Here is a 15,617-nt window from a genome sequence, read left to right on the forward strand (position 1 = left end):
GTATCAGATCCCATCTTTCCTCTGCGGTTAATCGGTGAACACTTGAATGAGTGAGCAGGAAAATGAACAACTCCTTTGACCCCTGCACAACCACACTAATGATGCCGTCCATGCCCTGGCACCAGCCAGGCACCCACTGGCTCTCTGGCCATACTGTGCGTGTCCCGGTATTCATTTTCCTCAGGCTCAGCTCGGTTTATGCTCCTTCTCTGCTCTTAAACATTCAATGAGATTTCTCCTTATCTACTACATGGACCCCAATGCCTTAGCCCGACCAGAAAGCCAGGCCAAACTGCCTCCACTGTCTTCCTGCCAAGTCAGTATTTTATGCACCATCTAAACAAGACTATTTGCCACTTGCTGAACACAACATGAACTTTCAGGTCTCTCCATTTCATTATCCTGTTCTTCCACAGGAAACCCAGTGTCTTTCTCTGTCCCATCCATTTATTAAACCCCAGTGGAACTTCACTCCATCTGTGAAGCCATTACTAACAAGTTACCACGGAAGTGACTTCTCTCAACGTTGAGCGCCTTAATAATGCCTCTGAGCCTTTGATCGCAAATTCTCCTCATGGTCTTCTCACCTCACCCACTATCACAAAATCCTGGCAGGTCAAGATCACCATTAGATATTTCTATCTTCTGGTTTCTCCCACATTAAATAGTACCTTCTACTGTTAAAGTGCTGAATGAAGCTTACTGAGAAAATTAACGCAAGACTAATGGCCTTCATAGTATTATAACCTTTACTGCTTTAACCAGAAAAAAAAAACTTTTATAAAATTTAAAACTGAATACTTACTTTAATGGGACAGTCAAAAGTCTCATGAAATTCTTCTCCAGTATACAGTCCAAACACCTGTACCTAAAAATGCAAATACGTTTTCAGTTGACTGTGACAGCAACAAAGAAGGCTACTGAGTCAGTGAGAAGACATAGAACAGATTTTTAACAAGTAGAACAGTTAATAACTAAGGCCCTTATAATCTCTATTCAATAGCAAATGAAAACAATTCTATCAGGCTGACAGTAACTCCACTACATTTAAATCTACGCACATTTCCTGGAGAGAGTTCACTTTACACATCACAGATATCGGGGCTGGAGCGACAGCACAGCGGGCAGGGCATTTGCCTTGTACACGGCTGACCTGGGATCGAGTCCTCCATCCCTCTCAAAGAGCCTGGCAAGCTACCCGTGGCGTATTTGATATGCCAAAAACAGTAACAACAAATCTCACAATAGGGACGTTACTGGTGCCCGCGAACAACGGATGACAGTGATGACAGTGATACACTTTTTACAAGTAAAATAGACAAGAATAAATTATTAATACATTTTAATAAATGCACCACAGGCTACCTTAAAGAAACTGCTTTCCCTTTTTTAAAGATAAAAAGTTTTCTTTCTGAGTCCCATACATAAATCAGTCTTACAGATCAATATGGTAGGCAATTAGGTGAAATGCATTTCATTTATAATCGCATGCTAAATCTATTGAGGTTGTATTAACATAAAGTTTAAGTTTTTACTTATAAATACCTCCTTCAGTTTGTTCCAGATTGTTTATTATCTCTTTTACAAGTGGGACACTTAAATAATTACTTAATAATATATAATAATAATAATATATAATGTAATATATAATAATATATAATGTAAAAGGTATTAATGACAAATATGAAGCTTGAAAAAAAGTATGGAATAAATACAGCCAAACCAAGAAACACAGCCAGCCAGTTTCTTCTCTTCTCTTTCTAGTTAACAGTACATCACAAATAAAATGCTACCCAAATCTGTGCAGGTATACTGTGCTTGTCTTTTAATTTTATATAGGTGGAATGATATACTATTTCATTGGCTTCTCTTATTCAACATTTATTTTGTGAGGTTTATCCCAACAGCAGCATATAAGCAATAGCTGGCTTTTTATCACTGCCTGTGATATTTCAACCTATGAATTCATCAGGGTTCACGCATACATATTCATCTTTGGTCTTTTAGACTGTTGTCAGATTAGGGCTAGCATGAGCAATATAATATTTTAATGCATATTCTTTACAAATAATTTGGTGAATTTCTATGTTAAGAAGTGTAGGCAGCTAGGAACAGAATTACTGGGTGAGATTTTTGTATCTGCTCACACTTAATAACTCAACTATTTCACAAAGTAGTTTTGGTCAATCTGCACTTTCAACAACAGAGCAAAAAGAATTTCAAAATCTGTGGAAAACTTCAAACTATTTAGGGCCACTTAGAACTATTTTCTGACACTTTGGCTGTTTTCACTCTTTGAAACTCTAACAGAGTGATATTACTTCTTAAATTTTGTAAGACCAATGGACTAGAGCTAAGATTACAGAAAAGATCCTTAGTTATAAGAAGTGGAGCAAGGAAAACCTCTTCAACAATAAAGTAACATGCAAAAAATGAAAAATAAGAACTCAACTCCCTTTCTAGCACCACGCACAAAAGTCAAATAAAGATGAATTAAAGACCTCTCTATCACACCTGAATCCATAAATTATACTGAGAGAAAAACAAGTCATGACATTGCATCTAGAGAGATCTTCACTGAAATGCCACCGACTTAGCAAATGGAAGCAAAGATAAACAAAAGGGACTAAGAAGCTTCTGTGCAACAAAAGGAGCCATGATCAGAATAAAGACACCCCACAGACTGGGGGTGAATATCTGCCCAACGCTCATCTAACAAAGGGTTTGTATCCAAGGTATATAAAGCAATGGTAGAACATGCCAAGAAAATAACCAACTCCAACAAAAAATGGGGGAGGAAGTGATGAATGAAAACTTATGAAGAGACATAAAGATGGCCAAAAGGTACATGACTAAAGGCTTTGCACCACCGATCATCAGGGAAATGAAAATCAAAACAATGAGATATCATCTCACACCAGTGAGACTGGCACACATCACAAACAACAGAAACAATCAGTATTGGCAGAGGGACCCTTTATTCACTGCTGCTGGGAATGTTGACTGCCCAACTTTTGGGAAAAACACTATTAAAATTTCTCAAAAAAACTAGGAATTGTGCTTCCATGTGACCCAGCAATTCCACTTCTGTGCATCAACCTCAAGAACCCCAAAACTCTATTCAGAAAAGATAGGAACACTCTCGTGTTTATTGCAGCTGTATTCATGGTAGCCAAACCTAGAAACAACCAAGAACTGGTTGGCATCTCATGGTATTCAATTCAAAAAATAAAAGATGTCCATGACTGTTGAATTTGGTAAAGAAAAAAAAAATCATGGTGTCAAAGGAAAATAAATTTCTAAAAATTAAGACAGTTTCATTATAGGGGAAAGTACATAAAATACAAGTACGTTAAACATGAACTTGTTGCAAATAAACATATATCAATAAATGAGATGAAGAACAACACTGCCACTGCTATCCCATTGTTCACTGATTTGCTCGAGTGGGCACCAGTAATGTCTCCATTGTGAGACTTGTTGTTACTGGGTTTTTGTTTTTTTTTCGCATATTGAATATGCCATGGGTAGCTTGCCAGGCTCTGCCAAGCGGGCAGAATACTCTCGGTAGCTTGCTAGGCTCTCTGTGAGGGACGAATGAATCGAACCCGGGTCAGCCACGTGCCAGGCAAATGCCCTACCCAACTGAGATGAATAATAAACTTGTGAATTTTATGGTGAAAATTACATTGTCAATTGCCAGAAAAGAATATTCCTTAAAAATTGTAAATTCATAATAAAAAGGAATAAACAAAAGAGAATAAACTATAAAAAAAATCCTAGCAAATGGGCTGGTAGTCATCACTATTTTCTTGGTAATGAGTTCTTTTTAAAAATTGTCATTTATTATTATTTTTAGGTAACATCATTATTCTTGAGAACAGCCAAGCAGAAATGCCCATCACCGTGTTCAAACAGGCAATGTCTGCTGAGGCCTGTAAGATCACACCTCATGTCAGTCTCTATGTTTACCTGAGGAGCACTGAAGGCAAAAACTGTAACTCTGCAAGACAAATTTCATCCATGTTACTTGTGTGAGTCGGTTGATTTGTAAAGCCACTGATATTCTGGTTTGTTCAATTAATGTGGCAGTTGAAACTAATAAACATAAGTTATACCACTAAAGGCAACAAAATCCACCACCCTGCCGTTCAATTCTTTGCTCTCCATCTTTATTTTGCCATTTTGTGTCAGTGAATTTCATGTTCATGTATTAAAAAAGATGTTATTCAAGAGAAGTTTATATTTAGAGATGGAAAGATCAAGAATAATATGTTTAAAGGTCCAAATGAGGAAAATCTGTTTTGAAAACGTAGTCACTAGGGAAATCTTACAACCCCATTCAATCTGCCTTAAAATTACCTAATGGGGACCAGAGACCTGGTACTGTAAGTGAAGCACTTGCTTTGCATGCAAACAACCCAGGTTTGATCCCGACACCATATATGATGCTCTGTGCACAGTGATCCCCAAGACCAAGGCCAAGAGTAAGCCCTGAGCATCACTGCGTATGGCCCCCAAACCAAAAGAGTATGGGTGAAGTCTTGGTCATTCCATCTAGGATAATAGTCAATGGCTTTCCTCATCACAAGAAAGGTGGCTGGTTTCTATATTTTTCACTCATGTGGCATTAAGAGCTCCAAGAAACTTGCTAAAAGCATGTCCCACTTCACAGGGAAGTTTCCGGAAATGAATCTCTTCAATAAAATGAGCCTGGATTCATTAATAACGTTCACAGATGGAGTAAAAAGTCGATTCCAAAATACCTAAAATGATAACAAGCAGGGCCAAGAGAAATCAAACAAAAGAAATCTGTTTGCTAGCTCATTCAAAAAAGAGTTCTTCCCTGAGTTAAAAAACATAGAAACAGGCAACAAGAACACCCAAGGTCTATACAAGGAATATTTCAGAATTTTTATATACAGAAGAAATCAAATGTCTGAGGGAGAGAAATAAGGCTTTTAAAAAAAAATGTTCTAATATTAACCAGAAAACAAAGAAAAATCTGAATAATGAAGTAGATGCTGTGATTCTCCCAATTTAGAGGGGAAATAGATTGAGGCATAGGGGGATAAGATAGAGGCATAGAGGGATATGATTAGCACTGTAGTCCCGTTGTTCCATCAATTTACTCGAGCAGGCACCAGTAACGTCTCCATAGTGAGACTTGTTGTTACTGTTTTTGGCATATCAAATATGCCACAGGTAGCTTGCCAGGCTCTGCCCTGCGGGCAGGATACTCTCGGTAGCTTGCCAGGCTCTCTGAGAGGGATGGAGGAATCGAACCCGGGTCTGCCGCATGCAAGGCAAACGCCCTACCTGCTGTGACTTGCAAGATACTTCCATGCCAAATCGTTAGGACACATAGTTTGACACTTTAAAATATAAGTCACACTTAAAATATAAATTCTGGTGGGCAGGGAGTACAGAGAGTTGGGTGCTTGTCTGCCTACCACAGCTAACCTGGGTTCAATCCCTGGCAAGAAAGATGGTTTCCTGAGCATCCCCAGGAGTAATCCCTGAGGAAAGAGCCAGAAGCAAGCCTTTGGCAACCCGGTGTGGCCCTCAACTCCCCACACATAAGGGAAAAAAAAATTAATTATAGGTCAGGCTGATGGCAACAGAGAAAGCAGTCTTTATTCCAGTACCAGGCTGTTTTAATTATTACTGCTTTGTAGTAGAGTTTGAAGTTGGGGAAGGGGATGCCTCCCATCTTCTTTTCCCCAAGGATTGCTTTAGCTATTCCTGGGGGTTTACTGTTCCATTGAATTTCAGGTGTGTTAGATCTATTTCTTTGAAAAAGGCCATGGGCATCCTTACAGGGAACACACTGTATCTGTATGCTGCTTTGGGGAGTGTTGTCATTTTTACAGTGTGAATCTCCCAGCCCACAAGCAGAGATGTGTCTCTATTTCCTCATGTTCTTTCTTATTCCCTGGAGTAGTGTTTTGTAGTTTTGTTTCTATAAATCCTTCACCTCTTTATTATAAACTGATTCCAAGGTACTTGGTTTTCTGAGGCAAATTGTGTTTTTTTTTTTTCTTTTTAATATCTCTTCCTTCTCTTTCATTATTTGTATACAGAAAAGCCATGGACTTTCGGGTATTGATTTTGTAACCTGGCACTTAACTATACAAATCTACTGTTTCTAGGAGCATTTCTGTAGAGTCTTTAGAATTTTCTAAGTATAGCATCATGTCATCTGCAAATAGAGAAAGCCAATACACATCTGATAAGGGGCTGTTATCAAAGACATATAAGGCACTGGTAGAATTTTTATTTTATTATTTTATTTTCTTAATTCAATGTAGGAGTACTGCTATTTACTCAGCTATTGATTAAGCGGATTGAATTCAGCATAAACTCCACATTAGTCTATTTTTTTTCACATTACTTTTTAAAAAGATGTTTTTAATTGAATATTCATGAGATAGACCATTAATTACTACTATTCTACAAAGCAGTAGTAATTAAAAAAGCATGGTAATGGGATAGAGCTTAATATTCTGAGAGATCCTGAAATATAAGATCAATATTTTTTAATACAGGAGTATTAAATTAAATACTGCTATTTACTCAGCCATTAATTAAGCTGACTGAAGTGGGAATGAACTCCACATTACTTAATTTTTTATTTATTTTTTTTTTTTTTGCTATTTGGGTCACACCCGGCGATGCACAGGGGTTACTTCTGGCTCTGCGCTCAGAAATTACTCCTGGCAGTGCTCAGGGGACCGTATGGGATGCTAGGAATCAAACCTGGGTCGGCTGCATGCAAGGCCCCTGCCCTCTGTGCTATTGCTCCAGCCCCTAAACATTTATTTTAGTTGAATATCCGTGAGGTAGACCACTACAATGCTGTTCATAATTGGGTTTCAGTCATACAATGATCCAGCACCCATCCCTTACCAGTGTACATTTCCCACCACCAATGTCCCCTATTTCCCCACTACCATCCCCCAACACCCCACCCACACCCCCAGCCTCCCTCTATGGGAGGCACTTTCCTTCTTGCTCTCTCTCTCTCCATTTCCTTTTGTGCATTATGGTTTGTAATACAGGTGTTAAGAGGTCATGGTGTTTGTTCAGGGCATCCAGTATTTTCACTGGGACAGTAAGGCTGGAGTAGCTTTTCAGTTGGGTGGCTGCTTTGGGGTGACTCTGGAAGTACAGGGAGGTGGAGGTAGCCCAGCCTGGAGATTTCAGTCACAAACCCGCATACCAGAATTTTCAGCAGATTTTATATTGGTGAGGTCTGTCCTGAGACGGTGGAGTCAGGCCGGGGATATGGCGGCGATTTTGGATCATGGAAGCAAATGGCTGTTGGGGGCTCTGCCTGGGCAGGAGCTGCCCCCTTCTGATTTACCACAGTTTGTTCAGCCATGAGCACGTCTGAGATTAACTGCTTTTGATCTCTTTTGAGATTTATTTATGGGTCTCTGAAATCACTGTATCACTGTCATCCCGTCGTTCATCAATTTGTTTGAGCAGGCACCAGAAAAGTCTTCATTTGTCCCTGCCGCATGCTAGTGTAGCCTAATGGCATCTGCCCGCTCCAGGACACGAAGCGCACATTGTTGTTGCTGTTTTTGGTTATTAAATACGTAACAGGTAGCATGCCAGCCTCTGCCGTGCGGGGGGGAGGGGGGTAAAAAAAAAAAAAAGGTCTCGAGATGCAGCTGTGTGCTCCAGGAATAATTACGTCACTTGTTCCAGGATCCTTGTTTTATAGTCTCTGAATCTTGGCTGTTGTTATGAATAATCAAACTTATTATGAATAATCCACTAAAACTGATCAAAAAAAGTTTCCTTAGAGAAAGTGTGTGAAGATTGTTGTATTTTCCCCTGTGCCATTAAGCCCTTGTTAAGGGTTGACACTTGGGTACTTATATACATGCACTTTTTTCTCCGAAGTAAGGTTATCTTCTACTTTACACCCCATCCGATACAGTGTGCTACTTTTGGTACATCAGTGGTGTAAAGTATGAAGTGTCGAATAGCTACGAATGTGCCCTTTATATCGGTATACACCCTGTATGTCCCTGTGCTTCTGACAAGCACAACCGGAAAATCATTATTTCACTAATAATTATGCTTTCCCTGTGTAACTTAGATCACTGCCTTGTTTACCAATATAAATTGGTAATAATCTAAAATAAGGCCAATAAATGAGCTTCTGTAGCTGAGCTGAAGGTGGTTTGTGGGCGTGGTTCCCACATACCTAACTTTTGACTGTTTAATTTCTTGGTAAACTTGGTCAAAGGCACAGTGTCAATTTTGGGGTATCAGGAAGCCTGAAGGCACCATCAAGCTGCTGATGCACTTGCTCCGCAGGTACAGGTTGTCCTGCTGGTAGCACTATACCCCCAGACACTGGTAGAATTTTACAAGAAAAAATATCCAACCCCATCAAAATATGGGAAGAGGAAAGGAACAAAAACTTCCTTCAAAAAATACAAATGATTAAAATGAAAAAATGCTCTACATCACTAATGATCAGGGAGATGCAAATCAAAACAACAATGAGATACATCTCACACCACAGAGACTGGCACGCATCAAAAAGAACAAGAACAAGTGCTGGTGCTGATGTGGGGAGAAAGGGACTCTCATTCATTATTGGTGGGAATGTCGCCTCGTTCAACCATTTTGGAAAACAATATGGGCATTCCTCAAAAAACTAGAAACTGAGCTTACATGTGACCCAGCGATACCATTTCTTCGAATATACGCTGGGGGCCAAAGAAAAACACACAGCAAAAATGCTGTGTGCACTTTAATGCTCATCGCAGCACTATGTACAATAGCCAGAATCTGAAAACAACCTGAGTGCCTGAGAACAAATAGAATACTACACAGCCACCAGGAAAAAAAGTCATTAAATCTGCTTATAAATGGATGGACATGGAGAGTATCACGCTGAGCGCAATGAGTCAGAAGGAGAGGGACAGACATAGAATGACTCTGCACTCACTTGTGGAATTAAAAAAAAAAAAGAAAAAAATGTACATAGTAGGAGACTAATACTCAAGGGCAGTAGAAAGAAGGGTCAGGAAGACTGGGTCACAGTTGAAAGTGGTGGTGGCGGAGTGGGCATTGAGGCAGAGAAGTTCACTGTGACAGTAATAGCTGGAAATGGTCACTCTGGCCAAGAACTGAGGGCTGAAATAAGTAAGGGGATAATCAAGATATAACCTTTCAGTACTGCATTGCAAACCATATGCCTAAAGGGGGGGGGGGGGAGAGAGAGAGAGAGAAGAAAAGTGCCTAGCATAGAGGCAGAATGGGGATGTGGGGGATGGCAGAAGGGCAACTGGGGACATCGGTGATGGGAGGGAAATGTATAGTGGTAAAGGGATGTGTCTTGGGACACTGTGAGACTGAAACCTAATGATGAACAACTTTGTTAACTGTATCACTGTCATCCCGTTGTTTTACCAATTTGCTGAGCGGGTACCAATAACATCTCCATTTGTCCAAAAAAAAAAAAAAGAATTGCATTGTGAAAAAAAGCCCTATCTTATAAAGTAAAAGAACGGGAAACTAACACCAAGAGTAGTAGAGATAAGGACCAGGAGGTCTGCCCCACAGCTTGGAAACTGGTCTCACATCTGGGGGAAAAGGCAGCTCAGACAGAGAAGGGAACATTAAGTAAAGGATGTTGGGAGGAACCATTCTGGTTGAAAGATGAGTGCCAAAAGTAGACTATAGACCGAACATGATTACCACTCAATACCTCTATTGCAAACTACAACACCCAAAAGGAGAGAGAACAAAAAGGAATGCCCTGCTGCAGAAGTGGGGTGGGGTTGGGGGAGATGCGGTGGGGGTGGTGAGAGGGATACTGGGATCATTGGTGGAGGAGAATGGGCACTGGTGGAGGGATAGGTAATTGATCACTGTATGACTGAAATGCAAACACAAAAGTTCATTAAGTTTGCAACTGTACCTCACGGTGATTCACTAATTTTTAAAAAAAGCACTATCTTGCTAAATAATTACTTAAGTAAGCAGAGAACTGGACCACAGCTTTGGGAAATAAGCAATGAGAAGTCAGACACAAGTGGGTCCTCGGGGATGGCCCATTCTTCTCCTTCTCTGTGGATCCCCAGTCTTGTCTGCCTGCACTCCCTCTCACTTTGGAAAGCTCCTGTCCAATAACGCTGCAGGGGAGAAGCCAGGCCACAACGAGGCAGGAAAGTGAATGACTCGCAATAAAATCCATTCACTTGGCCTCAGAGTTCACAGTGAGCTGGCACCAGGTGACAGTCCCGTGCGCAGGTCTGCCACATGCCCGGGGCCCCTGCAGCTCGCAGCCGCCAGGAGGTCAAATGGTTCTCTCAGCCAAACAGCACCCAGGCAGGGGACACAGCGCGCATGCAGCCTCTCCCGGCACTGCCTCCAGCCCAAGCATTATTAAGTTTCTTAGAGAAAATGAAAACAAATGGAACTGAAGCAATAATCAAAATTGTAACGGGAGCCCCCACGCCTGAAATTAAAACAATACCTCAGTATATGGATTCAAGAGTACTTAGTATGTTTCAGACAAAATTAATAAAAATAGGCCTGAATGAGTCACGACTTAGCAGATGGAATTAAAAGAACCATCGAAAGCTCCTGTGGTTACTACTGTAGCTGATCCAAACTCCAGACAGAGTAAAAATAATTTAAGATTCCATTTTAAAAGAGAAAGAAAGAAAAACAGGCTTGCGTTGGACATGTAGAATAAAATGAAGTTTAAAGGCAGCTGCAGCGCCAAAGTTTTCAGAGAAAAATTTTCAACCCAGAACACTATATGAAGGCAACATAAACACAAGAAGAGAAAATAAATCATGTGGGGCCGGAGAGATAGTACAACAGGTAGGGCATTTCCCTTGTAAGCAGTCGACAGAAATTCAATCCAAGTCTCCCAAGTACCACCAGGAATGATTCCTGAGCCAGGAGTTAGCCCTGAACACTCCAGGTGTGACATGACCCCCACCCCCCCTCAAAAAATTAGGAACAAACACTAGCTGAAGAAACATAATAAAGCAATAATAATAATAATAATAGTAATAACAACAACAATAATAATAATGCTTTAAACAACTACTGGGACTATAACTTTAAAATTAAATGTAAATGTCAAAGGTTATTCTGAAAATAGAAGATAAATAATTGAGACAAATAAGACAAACACAGTAAAGAAAGAAAAATGGGGCTGGAGCGATAGTACAGTGGGTAGGGCACCTGCATTCCAGACGGGAAACTTGGATTTGATCCCCGCATCCCATATGGCTCCCCACACCCCACCAGGAGTCAGTCAGGAGCACCAAAATCAGAAATTAAAAACACCTTTTAGAAGAAAGAAAAATTAAAACAGCCACTTAAATGGTGAATTGAGATATCGAGGGTTCACCTCCAATAAACTTTGTTTTCTTCATCGCAAATTACTTTCCCAGCTTATTCTGAAAATACGGACATCATAAAGACTAGATTATATAAATACACGCGCTTCAGTATTTATTTTCAAAGCCATGAGTGCTACTACAATAGGAGAAAACCTCTTCACAGGACACAGCATGGCCCCACACCCGCACACTCCAGCTTTTCGCCTGCGACAGGAGGGCAGAGATGCCCGTCAGCAGCGTGTGGGCGCTGGCCTGGCTGTGAAGCAGGCACACGCTCCCTCCCCGCCAACAGGCAAGAGTCCCACGCCAAGACATCCAGTAACATATCCTCGGCTGAGCACCCTGGAAACTCGCAAAGGCGGTGCTGCAGCGCGACATCCCTGTCCAGGCCGGGGCCAAGAGGTGGGCAGGGCTCCCTGGGGATGAGCCTGACTGGGTCTCCCTGGCCATTGGAGAAGGAGTGCCCAGTGCTCCTCGGCGCCACGGGAACTGGCCAAGCAGAGGCCCCATGCCCCTGGATTTGAGAGGGCTTCCGGCACACCACCCCACCCCAGCCAAAAAAAAAAAAAAAAGAAAAAAATCTTTTAGAATCTGAAAAAAAATGAGTATTCTTTCAACAAATTAATTTCATGAAATTGCTCTGGGTGCAGAAGGAGTCCTTCCTCTTTAAGGAAGCAAAATGAAGATAATCAGTCCTCACAAACACACAACGGGAACATGCCTCTCGATCTGGACAAGACTTCTCACACCCCCACACCCCCATCCTCTCTGACAGTCTGGTTCATCTCAGAACCTCAGGAAGCAGCACAGGATTCTGACAGTGCTTACTGAAGGGCACCGTGTTACAGTTCCTATTTCAAAATACTCTGGGCAGCATTAGGTTTCAATATATAAAATGTATGTCAAGAGGACTTCATTCTTCTTCTGTTAACAAATTAAATGGGTATAAATCTTTCATACTGAGTACATTGTTTTTAATTCACTCATCCTAATGACCCATTGAATTTAGATCACATAAAAAACACAAAATTCGATTAGGAAATGTGCTGTATTCAGGAGGAATATGTCATGTTCTGCGACGAATCTTAATGCATTCTTTTCTCAAGCTGTTATTTTAGAAAAGGAGCTTAAATACACTATGCATTAGAATTTTATCATCACAAACCAACATTAGAAAGGACTTCCATTGACTGAAAAACAAAAAAAGACATTCTTATAAGTGGAAAATCAATCACCAGAACCACTAAATGTCACAGCTCCACACCAGCAAGAAGCACTGATAATTGTTAGTTATACACTGCACAAATGATGTATGTCCTTGGTCGAGGAAGCGGATGCCAGGTTTTTAGAAAACTGTACATATATTGATTTTACATTTATTTAATGTGGCCGTTGTAGGACACTTTATGCTTCTGATAAACTATGATTGCTTATCAAAAGATTCTATAATTCAAGAGAAGCATTCATAACTTGTGTGTGGAAATGAAAACCACCAGCCCACAGAAATCATACCCACAGAATCCAATTTTGTGGATTTATGGCAGAAAGGCATTAAGCCACTGTCTTGCAGGAACTGCAGACTAGTCACTGAAGTATAAGTGGCAGAGCAGTAATGATTAAGGTGACATGTCCCCCCTGCCACAGCTGTTAATCAGCTTAGTGCTAGTTACATTATTGACATTCTTGTAATTACTTTTCCTAAGGCATATTTGTGCAAAATATATTTTACTTTAATTATGAGCAATTGGAAGCAAGTTCAATACCCTAAAAGAATAATCAAGGATCTGCGAGTGCAGGTGCCCCAGAAGCGCACAGACAGCCTTCCGAGCACCTGAGAGCGAGTCAGGTACCCTGCTCCGTACCTTGCCATCCTCTGAACACACCCCCATGTGCTCGCCACTTTCATCCAGGCTGATCTGGTTTATCTTCACGGGACTCTATTGAAACAAACACAGAAAGGCTTCAGCAGAAATATATGGCAACAATCATATACCTGAAACAAGCTGTGTATTTAGTTTAGATGTGATTTTGTTCTTTGCAAATGAAAATGATAAACTCCAGCTTCATCTTCAAACAGACGGGAAGACCAGAAACAACACTTGCCAGAGTGTACATTCCCCATATTTGAAGTCTTAGAGAAAATGTCGCTTTTCTTATATTTTCTGTCTTTTTTATTTGTTCTGTTCTGTGCACTCCACTTCTAAAGATTCTTCCTTGCCAAAATCCAATGAAAGAATAAACAGAAGCAAAATTAAAAATCATGATGTAGGGGCTGGAGCGATAGCACAGCGGGTAGGGCGTTTGTCTTGCACGAGGCTGACCCGGGTTCAATTCCCAGCATCCCATATGGTCCCCTGAGCACCGCCAGGGATAATTCCTGAGTGCAGAGCCAGGAGTAACCCCTGTGCATCGCCGGATATGACCCAAAAAGAAAAAAAAAAATCATGATGTAAATACAAATTTCATTTGTTTGGTTTACAAGTTAATCTGTTTCTATAAATTACATAAATGATTTATACTTTATGTTTAATTATGCCTCTATGTCTAGTTAGTAACTTTGTTATCCACCATTAAAAAAAATCATATTTAAGAATCTGTAAGGAGGGGGCCGGTGCATCAATATAGTGGGTAGGGCGTTTGCTTTACACGAGGCCGACCTGGTTTTAATCCCCGGCATTCCATATGGTCCCCCAAGCACTGCCTGGAGTAATTCCTGAGTGCAGAGCCAGGAGTAACCACTGTACATCATTGCCGGGTGTGACCCAAAAAGCAAAAAAAAAAGAATCTGTAAGGAGTAAGTCTTTCTACTTTGCTTTGGATTCATTTCTGAGAGAAAGTACACAGGTACTTATATTTTTTCAAGTCCTATTACTCTGTATATACAACTACTTACTAAATATTCATATTGGTAGATTTTCTAATAGAATTCAAAATCAATGAATACTGACAACATTAATGGTAAAATCCTATATTTTTCCTTCTTAAATGAGTTTCCAATGATCTGACAAAAGCCACAGAACTATGAAAAGTAAGCATTTATCAGTGACATGGAATTGCAAATTATTTTTTAACAGGCAAACTTTCAAATAACTTGGTTTGCTGATAGAAATAAATGGGAATACACAAAACAAGGACTGGAACGATAACACAGCGGGTAGGACGTTTGCCTTCCACGAAGCCGACCCAGGTTCAATTCCTCCATCCCTCTCAGAGAGCTCAGCAAGCTACCGAGAGTATCCCTCCCACACGGCAGAGCCTGGCAAGCTACCCGTAGCATATTCAATATGCCAAAAATCATACTGGTGCCGGCTCGAGCAAATCAATGAACAACAGGACAACAGTGCTACAGACAGTGCTACACAAAACAAAATGTTGGGCCCTTCCTCCGCAGGAAATACCTGAACTAGTAGGCAACAATCAGAACCGATAGGGCTCTCAGACCTCAGATGGGCCACCCACCGCAGCTGCCAGGAAAAATGCCCTGGCCCAGAGATTGGGTGACAGCATTGCTCTCATCCTGAATCCTACATCCTTACACAGCGTCACTGCTGAAATGTCACATCTAACAGAACCGTTGCCTTAAAATAAGTTCCTCAAATGTTACAAGAGGAGACAACCAGGAAGAGACCCGTGACCCATTTGAAATACTCAAGGCCATGAAGGAGAACCACAAGAGAGAAGCAGCAGAGAGCCCAGAGAGGAGTGAAGGCAGGCCAGGAGGGAAACGTGGAGTAGGCAGCGAGCACGCCAAGAGGAGACACAGGCCGCGCTTCTCCAGCACCGGGGCTGCTGGCAAGACGAGGAACACTTAGCTTCTTCACGGTGGGGCTCATTTCTCATCGAGTACCTGCTGCTAACATCTCCCCCTGTTCTGGTCTTTCGTTCACCACACATCATTTGAAGAGCCATTTACTTTTGGCGAATGTCAAGCCTGCATATCCAAGTGCAATCTAACTGGCATTTGGTGATAATCTGCCTGAAAATACATCCTCATGGCCCACACGGCAAGTGGACAACAAGGGGTCTGGCCTGGCCTGACAGGGTGTGTATGATCCACATATAAGTGCTTATACAGAAATTTACCTTTGTTTTAATCAAATAAGAAACCTGGCTCTCTAGTTTTACCAATACATGCAAAGTGCTTGCAGCCACATAACAGGTTATATCCTGGGAACAGTTTTCATTACTGCAGAAACTTCTATTGTTCATAACTTCTATTGTTATGAA

General features: G+C 41.0%; 1 protein-coding gene across 3 annotated transcripts in view; it reads right to left on the minus strand.

Annotated features, from left to right (window-relative positions):
- The window catches only part of VPS41 (VPS41 subunit of HOPS complex), a 189,487-nt gene that overhangs the window by 96,394 nt on the left and 77,476 nt on the right, over positions 1–15,617 (minus strand). For 2 of the 3 annotated variants that reach the window (XM_055131894.1, XM_055131900.1), the window contains 2 exons: positions 13,253–13,327; positions 806–868 (listed from right to left, as the gene is read on the minus strand). In XM_055131894.1, the coding sequence (XP_054987869.1) occupies positions 806–868; positions 13,253–13,327 (138 nt within the window). The remainder of the gene's footprint in view (positions 1–805; positions 869–13,252; positions 13,328–15,617) is intronic. The other variant, XM_055131907.1, reaches the window with a different exon arrangement.

This window comes from Sorex araneus, chromosome 1 (genome assembly GCF_027595985.1).
Source record: "Sorex araneus isolate mSorAra2 chromosome 1, mSorAra2.pri, whole genome shotgun sequence".
NCBI lineage: Eukaryota > Metazoa > Chordata > Mammalia > Eulipotyphla > Soricidae > Sorex > Sorex araneus.